The sequence below is a fragment of the Hypomesus transpacificus genome, unplaced genomic scaffold (genome assembly GCF_021917145.1).
Source record: "Hypomesus transpacificus isolate Combined female unplaced genomic scaffold, fHypTra1 scaffold_48, whole genome shotgun sequence".
Classification (NCBI taxonomy): Eukaryota; Metazoa; Chordata; class Actinopteri; order Osmeriformes; family Osmeridae; genus Hypomesus; species Hypomesus transpacificus.
In genome coordinates, this window is record NW_025813996.1 from 325,065 (window position 1) to 337,364 (window position 12,300).

Below are 12,300 nucleotides of genomic sequence, written 5' to 3' on the forward strand. Positions count from 1 at the left end.
TCTGGTATGGGAGCTGCACAGACAGGGACCGCAAGGCCCTACGTAGCGTGGAATGGTCTGCTGTGTTCATCATCGGCAGGAAGCTCCCTGCCCTACAGGACACCTACCACATACAATGCCTCAGGAAAGCTGGCAGTATTCTAAGAGACTGTTACCACCCACCCTTCAGTCTTTTTACCCCGTTGCCTTCTGGCAGGCGATACCGAAGCATTCGGTCTCACACACACAGACTGGACTACAGTTTCATTCCAAGGGCCATCAGGCTTCTGAATGATGGCCCTTGGAAAGAAACTGTAGTCCAGTCTGTGTGTGTTGTTTATTATTTTGTATATTTAGGAGGTTTAGTATATTATATGTTGGCTTATCATAGGTGTAACCTATGTTCTGAGTACTTACATGTCATGTCATTTGGGTTCTGAGGTTAGACCAGTTGAGGAACACTAGTCCACTGTATTTAGTATATTGTTTTTTCCAATTATGTTTTAAGGCCATGTACTCACACTCCATTGTTCACATATATGGATGTGGTTTTGTCAGTGGCTCCAGCCTTCTCGAGATCAGGGATGTTCAGATCCAAGATCTTCGTCTTATCGGCTCTTGGTGGAGGTACAGTTTCCTCCAGGAGTGACAGTGAGGGCTCTATAAAGTCCTGTTCAAAACACAACAACAATTACACAAAGCACTTTATAGATCTAGTTACTTTACTGTAGGCTACACCCTATCATTCATGAATGTCGTCTGACAATATTTCAAACAGACAGTAGTCATTTTCTGTGATTGAGCTTTGCCTCTCATATATGAGTAGCCTCAAACTGTACAAGGCCTGATTAAAGCTGCATAAGCATAGCGTTTGCGTTTAGCTTATGGATGGAGTATTTTGGATCCCAATCAGAGCAAGCACCCTCCACAATGGTAGCTTTGAAGAATGTGGCTACTGCTGATTTAAAGTCAGCTCTGAGTTGATCAAAACAGCAAAGTACCTCTAATAGCCAGAGGGCATGAGGGGTGGAGAGAAGGAATGCTAATGAACACAGGAAAGACACGACAGCAAGCAATTAGCTCTACCTGTCTAATCCTGTTAGAAGCATAGCCTAGCTTAGCCTAGCAGGGATTTAGCAAGCACAGAAAAAGTATTAGTAATCAGCCAGCTTCTACTTCTTGATAGGAGCAGACTCAGAGGATGGCAAAATAAGACTTCAGCTCTACAATGAAGAGGATTTATGGAAATGTGTGGGATAGGATGAAGAAAAAGACGGCTAAAGTAGGTCAGACTGTTGACGAATGTGAATGCCTGATTTCAGACAAATGCCATTTTTTTACCGAAATTGATGATCTATCAAAAACTGTGACCTGCAAATGTTAGGGTTAGAGTTAAGGCCAGGGTAAGGGTAGGAATAAGGGTAAGGGCTAGGTAAGGGCTAGTGTAAGGGTTAGGGTAACGGTTAAGATAAGGGTTAGGGTTCGAACCCTTGCTGAACAACAAGACCAGGGGCCTCATGTATAAAATATTGCGCAGCTTGAATACCAGAAGATGGCGTACGGCCAAAACTTGAATAGTACCTACGCACAGAAATATTTACATCCTGCGCACCTTTCCTTTAAAAATCACAATCAACGTGAGTTTGTGGCGCATCGTAACAGAATGGCAGCTACAGGTGGGGGGTCGGCGAGGATTGTATTTTATCATGCCAATCTTGTAGTTGCACAGCGAATATATATTTAATTGTGATCCAGCAGAGCCGCCGGCACACGTGTGTGAGCATGCATTTGCCCCACTACTTTTCAAAGTGGTAGGGCCCCGCCCCACCACTTTTGACTCAGCGGAGTATTGAGCTTATGTAATGTCTCTACTATTAAAAACGAAAAAAAAACGATTTCTTCTTGCAGTTTATCCAATTTACAGCCTGTTTACTCTGTTGACTGTAACGCACTACTTCAAACGCTGACTGCAACAAGTGAATGCACCTGTCAGTCACAGTGATCTCCTCGCTACAGCCAACCCGGCCCCAGAGGCAGAGCATCAGTCACCCCTCTCAACAACTCATTGCTGCTATCGCTATAGAGCATAAACAGTTTTAAAAATCGAGTCTGTGTAGATTGTTAAAAAGAAAATGTAGCAATTTTGCCACACCACTTTTGGAGCTGTGGTGCCACCTCGGTCTGTGGTAAATTATCCGTTCTGCGTGCAATATTAACCATATACAGAGGGTAACATGCATTTCATGACTGATTTTGTTGTTCGTTCGACACCTTCAAGTTTAACATAAGTTAATAGCCTAAGTGGTGGCTAAATATAAGATGTGTTGGATCCGATGTTAGTTTATTTTCTCCAGGAACACAATGACACTTACTGAGGGACTTGTTGCACTTGTTGGTTAGTTGTAACTTGTTGGTTAGTTGTAGCTGAGTTAACTCCTTTTACTCGCTGTAAATTATATTATTGCTGCTTGCTTTCCTACAGCTACACTCTTGCACTTTTGAGGTTCATGTTGTTTAATTTGTAACTTGTTTAACTACTTGCTCTTATGTTTCTTCCCACTAGCACTTGGTTGCTTATCACAATGTACGCTCCCTTTTTGTGAGCATACAAAGCTTTTCGTGCGTAAGGACAAAGGGAATGTGTATGCAACGTTTATACATGAGGCCCCATGTCACAGTTTACGATAGGTCACGGATTTCTGTGCAACACTGGTAAGAGACTGAAGTCTGGGCGTGTTAAGCAGGAAGCATGTGCACCCACACCAACATACTAGCGAGTCCAGTGATACAGTCAGTTTTTGCGCAAACAACCAAGCTCCATTGTATTTCACAGTGACCAACTCTGCCCCAAACATTTTGTATCAAACAATGACATCAACATTTGTGACACGCTGTGGTGAAAAGGGGCAACGTTGTCAGCCAGGATCATTTCTCAGTTTTTTACAGATTGTGAAAGTGCAGATTATAAGCTTTCGAATGATGTGTCATAGAATTGAAATCTGAAAATAGTTGAAGAAGATATACGTATCTGAATGTTGGTAAACCTGGAATGCTTTAGCAGAGAAATCCCCCTTGAAAGATTCTAGACCTTTTCACGCCTTCAAACAGGGTGTGATTGTTTTTGTGTTAACCATTCGAAGCGCCGAGCGCCAGTCATTTCACCGCAGTGATAAGAAAAAAAAGATTAACAAAGATCCTGTGCACAAAGCCATGCCCGAGATTAGCCTATTTATTCCATTTAGTCCGTGGATGTAGGCTAAAACTAACGTATGACAAAAATGTATGCCGAACACACAGAAGGCATGCTTGAAAGTTGACATAACTACTTGTGAAACATTATATTTAAGGGTACTTGACTCCAGACCAAATCTGCCGATTCACTACTTGGTGATAAGGAGGGGGGATGGGATACCACACTTTGTACAGACAAACACAGCCTACAAACCATACATTACATATATTATAGGCTGATCAAATTATTTGGGAACTGCACTAGAAAGATAGCCTACTGAATGGAGTTGGGAAACCTGGAGTCCCAATGTACATCCATCCATCGTCAACCGCTTATCCGGTTTCGGGTCGCAGGGGCAGCAGCTCCAGCATGGGGCCCTGTGAAGGGACCCCCTCACCCTGTACTCCCACATCACCTCACACAGTATCTCCCGGAGGACCCGGTCATACGCCTTCTCCAGATCCACAAAACACATGGAGACCGGATGGGCATACTCCCAGGCCCCCTCAAGGATTCTTCAGAAGATCTGATCCGTCGTTCCACGACCAGAACGGAACCCAAAGTGTTCTCCGGGACAACAAAACCCGGAAGGCCTCCTTCTTCAGTCGGACAGCTTCCCTGACCATGGTGTTTTGAGGGTTACCGCCCCTTAAGGCACCCAAGACCTTGAGGCCGGAGGTGTGAGTTGAAGATCTTGCAGACAGGGGTCTCCTACAAACGTTCCCAGTTCACTCACACTACTCGCTTGGGCTTACCAGGTCTGTCCAGAGTCTTCCCCCACCAGGGTTGGGTAGGTTACTTTATGTGATCCGTTACAGTTACTAGTTACTCATCCACAATTGTAATCAATAACGTAACTTTTGGATTACCCAGACTCAGTAATGTAATCTGATTACTTTCCATTACTTTAGGATTACTTTCAAAACCATAGTTTATAACCAGTCGAAGTTTGTTTACATAACCTGGAATAAGACCGAATCAAAAAACAAATGTTATCTTGCATCCCAGAAACTGTTGCAGCAGGACATACAGTAGCACTACAAAATGAATAGAAAGGTCGCCCCAATTTATGTCAATATGGGAATTACACTTTAGGTCAGGGGTCGGCAACAGGCGGCCCGCGGGCCAATTGTGGCCCGCCAGCGATTTTATTTCGCCCGTCAAAATATTTCAGATAATATTAGTTTTTTATAGTTTTTTTTCCCTATCGACTTTTATTTTGAAACCGGAAACTGGTGTCATTTACTTTTCTGAAGCATTTTTTCGGTATGTCCTCGTTACCATAGACATATGATTGCTACACCTCAAGGCTGACAGATCGCCTGAGGAGAAAGCCACAGTTATGGCTAGTAATCATGGGCGGCGCTAGCAGGTGCTTCAGCACCCTCAAGAAAGACCAAAGCACCCCGATGGCACCCCCCAAAATATTGCTTGTTAATTAATAGTTTTCAGGCCCGGAGTGGCCATCGGGAGAACAGGGAGAAGTCACGGTGGGCCGCTCTGCCCGCTTATAAATTGGGCCAGAAGATTGCTTTCTCTTAGTTATTTCACACACCAAATAAAAGGATGTCTCAAGATTGTTAAGTTACTGTGTGACTGATAAGTAAGCTAATAGGCTTTATTAGGTTTTAATGGAATTAAGTGCATGATCAGACCGTGCATTAAAAGGTGCTGTTTTCAGTTGTCGCGCATGCTCTCTTTCTTAAACACAAGTACGTGTACCAAGTTATTGCTATGGAGACAACCCTAAACCATAATTTATTGTTGTGGAGGGAGTTAGCTAGATTAAGCTGATGCGAAAATAATAAAATGGGAAAAAGACCCCCAGGAGGAACTGAAAAAGCCAGGTAAAAAAAGAAAGATCTGTCACTTCATTAACATTTACATTTAGTCATTTAGCAGACGCTCTAATCCAGAGCGATTTACAGTAAGTTCAGGGACATTCCCCCGAGGCAAGTAGGGTGAAGTGCCTTGCCCAAGGACACAACGTCAATTGGCACGGCCGGGAATCGATCTGGCAACCTTCAGATTACTAGCCCGATTCCCTAACCGTTCAGCCATCTGACTATACCTACTTAATAAATCTAGGTTCCTGGAAGGGTGGGAAAAATCAATTTCAGTGCAAAATAGTTTTTTAAGCTTTATGTAGCCTAGCCTAATATAAACATTACGTTGGACTCATATTCTTATATTTTCCGGAAAATACAACCCAAACGTTTACCTGAAATATTCAGGGGTTTTGAGAAAACAAAGAATTTCGCTCGCGCGTTATGTGAAGTTCCGAATTTACCTCACATCAAAACCTTGACTAGGTCCTAGTAATCCTATTCTCAGGATTTCTCAGGATTCTCAGGATTCTCAGGTCGCTTTCTCAGGCAAATGACGAATGAAACAGGCTCGGTTAAAGAAATCCCAGATGCTGGCTATCTTCATCAGGCTCGAATCTACATTAGGCAGTCCTCCCTGACGTTTCTGGTGTATAATAGAGTGAAATACAACATTGTGCACACTGCCAGTGAGCGAGTCTGACTGAGGCTAACGTCAAAATAGTGTAAAGGGGACGCAGTTTCACTCAGATTGCCAGTTTAAACAAATCAGAAAAATAATTGGACCAGCTGGCTAAAAGCAGAATTCGCAAATATCTTGAAAGCTGCCCTGCTCGACTTTTTAGATGTAAAATTGAATGTAAAACTGTAAAATTATGAACTTTGTGACATTACGTGAAGACATGGTTGCCACTCGACTATGAGGTCTGTACCGGGCGTCATTCTCACTCAAATTTCAAGACTTTCGTGACCCAAATCCAAATTCTGATGCGACAGATCAATGGGTAATCACTTTCTCTCTTAAAGGCTGTCCTCCTCAACCTTTTTGGTCTTTTTAAATCTAACTATTTGTATTATCCGTGTGGTCCTTTTGCCATTTAAAATGCTATCATTTCCCGGTTTTCTGCAACCACGTTGCGCGCGCATCGGGGTTTCGCATGTTTACAAACAAAAAATTGGTCTATAGGCAGTAACCCAGACTCCGGCCCACCATCTAGTGGCGAGGAAAAATACTGGCCCGCGGCCCAAGTTGCTTGCCGACCCCTGCTATAGGTGGACTGATGATGGCCAGTGGTAGTGTACCAAAAGAAAAAAAGGATATAGATATATGCCAAAGTACAGCATACCTTTCACCATAATTCATATTTTTCATACTTGACAATGTTTCAAGTTAATTAGTTAGCCAACTAATCGGTTTAATAAGAGGCGAGCAGCTGACTAGCCATCTAGCTAACCCCATTTAACAAATTGTGGAGGACTGCAACTTTTATGTAACTAGCACACGTATGTATACCTGCTGCCAATTATCATTAGCCAATAGCCTTACCTCCAAAGGCTTCTTCAAGTTTCAAGTTGAAACTTTTGACGCTGACAGCAGCTTCACCCTAGGCCACAGGTGTCAAACTCAAGGCCCGCGGGCCAAATGTGGCCCGCCACGTCATTTTATGTGGCCCGCGGAAGCTTGATGGGGTATTGAAATAAGTCTACGCTGCTTTACAGCGTGCATTGACCATAAACGACATCTCTCACCATGCATTTCGATTGTGTTACGGCAAAGTGACGACATCCCGCCACTAGAAAGCAGTGTATGCACATCAGTGTTAAACGCAAAGTTTAACCGGGTGAAGGCGAGCATGGTTTGAATGACAGCACTCCAATGCAGCCAGTTCTGCTAACGTACCCCATGTGCATTTTCAGCCAAGGTCCTCGGGCATTCAACCCAAGTTGGTATCGCTCTCGAACTTGGTTAGAGTACTCAGCCAAGCTAGCATGTTTCTGCTTCCCTTGTTGACAATTTGGAGCCAGAAATGATGAAGACATCACCTTCATTAGACAAGGTTTTACCAATTGGAAAACGGCAATGTTTATTTTACATATAGCTCAAAAAGCTATTCTGCGTTCAAATGAAGGGCAAAAAAAGTTTTGCTATCGCGCTATGCGCGCTTGCATTTTGTCACCTAACACAGAGAAAAATATGCAAATTTATCCTCCAAGAAAAACAGCAGATTGTCCAAGAATTAAAAGGCGGACTTCAATTGCAGCATAATAGGCCCTATGTTCACAAAAGCTACAACAGAAACACCATGTTTTACATCGTTACTGATGTTACATCGTAGTTACAACTGGCCCTTTGACGGCAAGCATAATGCTGATGTGGCCCTCGGTGAAAATGAGTTTGACACCCCTGCCCTAGGCAAACATAGCTTGCATTGAACAGTTATGTTTTTGCCTTTTTCTTCTTTGAACAGAAATTTATGGTACACCAGGAGAAAAAAGCAGTGTGTCGGTGCGACATGATGTTTGCGATTACGTTTGACTTTGTTAGGCAGCCATGATCAAAGTTTTAACAAGCTAGTGTGTCTGTTAAGCAAATGTGAAATGTCATTGCGTGTCCTAGTGATCCTGGAAGCTATGTTGTCGGGGGCTTTATGCCCCTGGTAGGGTCAACCAAGGCAAACAGGTTCCAGGCGAAGGACCAGACCTCGACGCAGAGCATCGGCTCCGGAACCAGTCTCCTTGAGAGGGGCTGGACTCTCTTCCACTCTGGAGTTGCTCTCGGTGAGAGGCGTCGAGCTGGGGTGGGAAAACTTGTTTCCCCTTGGTTCGGCGCCTATACGTTGGGGTTCACCCCGGTGGACGAGAGGTTAGCCTCCCTTCGCCTTCGGGTGGGGGGACGGGTCCTCACTGTTGTTTGTGCTGACGCACCAAATGGCAGCGCAGAGTACCCATCCTTTTTGGAGTCTCTGGGGGGGGGTCCTGGAGATGCCCTCGTCCTCCTGGGGGGGACTTCAATGCTCATGTGGGCAATGACAGTGAGACCTGGAGGGGCGTGATAGGGAGGAACGGCCCCCCCGATCTGAACCCGAGCGGTGCTTCTCTGCTAGACACGGCTTGTCCATAACGAACACCATGTTCAAGCATAAGGGTGTCGATATGTGCACTTGGCACCAGGACACCCGAGGACTCAGTTCGATGATAGACTTTGTAGTCGTGTTGTCGGATCTGAGGCCGAATGTCTTGGACAATCAGGTGAGGAGAGGGGTGGAGCTGTCAACTGATCACCACCTGGTGGTGAGTTGGCTATGAGGGTGGGGGAAGACGCCGGTCAGGCCTGGCAGGCCCAAATGTAATGTGAGGGTCTGCTGGTAATGGCTGGCAGAATCCCCTGTCAGAAGGAGCTTCAACTCCCACCTTCGGGAGAGCTTCGATTATTTCTCGGGGGGGGGGGACATTGAGTCGGAATGGGCCATGTTCCGGGCCTCCATTGTTGAGGCGGCTGACCAGAGCTGCGGACGCACCGCGGTTGGTGCATGTTGCGGCGGTAACCCTCGGACCCGGTGGTGGACGCCGAAGGTAAGGGATGCTGTCAAGCTGAAGAAGGAGGCCTATTGGACTTTATTGGCCGGTAGGACTCCAGCTGATGTGTACCGGCAGGCCAAGCGGAATGCGGCTTTGGCGGTCGCAGAAGCAAAAACCACGGCGTGGGAGGAGTTCGGCAAGGCCATGGAGAATGAAATCCGAACGTTTTCTAAAAGGTTCTGGACCACCATCCGACGACTCAGGAGGGGGAAGCAGTGCATTGTCAACGCTGTATATAGTGGGGATGGTGCGCTGCTGACCTCGACGGGGGACGTCCTGGATCGGTGGAAGGAATACTTTGAAGACCTCCTTAATTCCACCAACACGCTTTCCGACGTGGAGGCAGAGTCTGAGTACATCGGGGGGGGCCCTTCTATCTCTGGGGCTGAGGTCACCGAGGTGGTTGAAAAGCTCCGCGGTGGCAGGGCCCCTGGGGTGGATGAGGTCCGCCCGGAGTTCCTTAAAGCTCTGGATGTTGTAGGGCTGTCTTGGTTGACACAACTCTGCAACATTGCGTGGACATCAGGGACAGTGCCTCTGGACTGGCAGACCGGGGTGGTGGTTCCCCTCTTTAAAAAGGGGGACCGGGGGTTGTGCTCCAACTTTAGGGGATCACACCCCTCAGCCTCCCTGGGAAAGTCTATTCAGGGGTTCTGGGGAGGAGGGTCCATCGGATTGTCGAACCTCAGATTCAGGAGGAGCAATGTGGTGTCGGCAGGGTCCTGGAGGGTGCATAAGAGTTCGCCCAACCAGTCTACACATGTTTTGTGGATTTGGAAAAGGCATTTGACCGTGTCCCTCGGGGGCTAATGTGGGGGGTGCTCAGGGAGTACGGGTTACCGGATTCCCTGATCGGGGCTGTCCGGTCCCTGTACGACCGGTGCCAGAGTTTGGTCTGCATAGCCGGCAGTAAGTCGAACTTTTGTCACTGATTCTGTTCATAACTTATATGGACAGAATTTCTAGGCGCAGCCAGGGCATTGAGGGGGTCCGGTTTGGTGACCTCAGGATCGGGTCACTGCTTTTTGCGGATGATGTGGTCCTGATTGCTTCATCGGGTCATGACCTTCAGCTCTCACTGGAGCGGTTTGTAACCGAATGCGAAGCGGCTGGGATGGGAATCAGCACCTCCAAATCTGAGGCCATGGTTATCGACTGGAAAAGGGTGGAGTGCAATCTCCAGGTTGGGGAGGAGATTTTGACCCAAGCGGAGGACTTCAAGTATCTCGGGGTCTTGTTCACAAGTGAGGGAAGAATGGAGCGCGAGATCGACAGGCCGATCGGTGCGGCGTCCACAGTGATTCGGGCTCTGCATCGGTCCATCGTGGTGGAGAAGGAGCTGAGTCGAAAGGCGAAGCTCTATATTTACCAGTCGATCTACGTTCCTACCCTCACCTATGGTCACGAACTGTGGGTAGTGACCGAAAGAACGAGATCGCGAATACAAACTGACGAGATTAGTTTTCTCCGCAGGGTGTCCAGGCTCTCCCTTAGAGATAGGTTGAGAAGCTTGGTCATCCGGGAGGTGCTCAGACTAGAACCGCTGCTCCTCCGCGTCGAGTGGGGCCAGTTGAGGTGGCTCAGGCATCTGATAAGGATGCCTCCTGGACGCCTCCCTTTTGAGGTGTTCTGGGCACGTCCCACTGGGAAGAGGCCTCGGGGAAGACCCAGGACACGCTGGAGGGACTATGTTTCTCGGCTGGCCTGGGAACGCCTCGGGGTCCCCCAGGAAAAGCTGGTGGAAGTGGCCGGGGAGAGGGAAGTCTGGGCCTTCCTGCTAAGGTTACTGCCCCCGCGACCCGACGCCCGGAAAAGCGGCAGATGATGATGGATGGATAGTGATCATAAACATGGTGTTGAGTGACTTCTTACAACACTTTAACTTTTGTAATATGCAAGAAAAAGAAACCAAAAAACACCAGACACTCTTTTCACCAGAGCGTGTCACATTTGAGGTTGACATTACAAATGAAGAAAACAAGATGACTTACAGCCTGTAAGAAGCGGAAGGAGAGCAGCAGAGGAGGATCGGCCCCACACAGCTCCTGACAGTCAGCATACTCCCCCTCCTCCAGTAAATACTGCCGCCCTGTGTATCCCTCTCCAGTGTAGCCCACCCATCTGTCAAACACCAAAGGTCAGGGGTTTAAGTGAGGTGCAAATACTCCCACACGCGCTTCTCCTAACAAAGCTTATATAGAAGTCTGTGAGTCAGTGATACTGTGATGACCATATGGGTGTTTTCTGGTACAAATCGACATTTGAACGGCAGCCAAGACAAGGCACAGACAATAGGTTAATTTATTTTTATAGTTTGATTGATTATGATTGTGGAGGGTTTGTATCCATACATTTTTTTGTTTTAGTTTTTTGAAAGTTTTTTTTACAATTGGGATGGTTTCAAGAGGATTCATAATAAACCATCCCTGTACCTTGAGCACACATGCATACTGTATACACTAACACACACACACACACACAGACTTCACTCATGTTTGCAAAGGGAGGCGGGATACTTTTGGATAAGTGTAGGAGAAGGATTCCTGATTAATGTCATCATCAAGGAATTGTATGACGAGCTCTCCCTCACGGCCCACATTGCTGCGGTCTCCCAGTCGTGTAGATTCACCCTCTACAACATCCGGAAGATCAGGAGATACCTGTCTGAGCACTCCACCCAGCTGGTTGTCCAAGCAATGGACCTTTCCAAGTTGGACTACTGCAACTCGCTGCTCGCCGGTCTCCCAGCATGCACAACCCGCCCTCTTCAGAGGATTCAGAACGCAGCGGCCCGCCTGGTCTACAATCTACCCAGACGCTCCCACGTTACCCCGCTCCTCATCTCCCTCCACTGGCTACCCATAACGGCCCGCATCAGATTCAAGACCCTAGTACTGACCTTCCGAGCAGTGAACGGGACTGCACCCGACTACATCAAGTCTCTCCTGCAGCCTTACACCCCCACCCGCCACCTACGGTCCTCTTCAGACAACCGCCTGGTGGTCCCACCGCTCAAGACCGCCCGGTCCCAACACAAGCTCTTCTCCTGCCTGGCCCCCCAGTGGTGGAATCACCTCCCCACCTCCAACAGAGACACAGACTGTCTCTCCACCTTCAAGAGAAGGCTCAAGACGCACTTGTTCCGGGAGTACAACAGTACTTAGGAATGGTTTGTTGAACCCAACGCTAGTTTCCTCAAGGATCACAATGACTCTTGCTTAGACTGTTGCTCTTGTTAGTTAGTGGTAGCTGATTTAAACTGTTGTATTATATTAAAATCCTATTTTTATTGCTTTCCTACAGGTACACTTGCACTTAGAGATTCACGTTGTGTATTGTCATTTGCTTAACTACATGCTCTTATGGTTTCTTCCCTTTAGCACTTATTTTTGGTTGTTCACAATGTGTACATCTGTTTTTGGCTACCTGCAATGTTTTGGGGCTATCTTGTTGTTATTATCAGTGACCTATGCTCTTTGTAAAGCTCTCTCTTGGAAGTCGCTTTGGATAAAAGCGTCTGCTAAATGAATAAATGTAAATTGTGAAACTGTGCTGAAGACACACCTAAAGACCAAGTATGTAAACAGTTATACCCTGGTCCCTGAAGCACATCCAAAAATGTCCCGATCTCACAAATACACACACACACACCACATACACACTCATTCCTCTCTACTAAAAGGA

General features: G+C 46.8%; 1 protein-coding gene across 7 annotated transcripts in view; it reads right to left on the reverse strand.

Annotated features, from left to right (window-relative positions):
* LOC124465355 overlaps positions 1-12,300 on the reverse strand; it is a 102,693-nt gene that overhangs the window by 36,911 nt on the left and 53,482 nt on the right. For all 7 annotated transcript variants that reach the window (XR_006955785.1, XM_047017085.1, XM_047017086.1 and 4 more), the window contains exons 12-13: positions 10,608-10,737; positions 501-649 (exon numbers count right to left, since the gene is read on the reverse strand). Coding sequence is in view for 6 of the 7 variants with exons in the window: in XM_047017085.1 (XP_046873041.1) it covers positions 501-649; positions 10,608-10,737 (279 nt within the window). In the remaining variant the exon portion in view is untranslated. The remainder of the gene's footprint in view (positions 1-500; positions 650-10,607; positions 10,738-12,300) is intronic.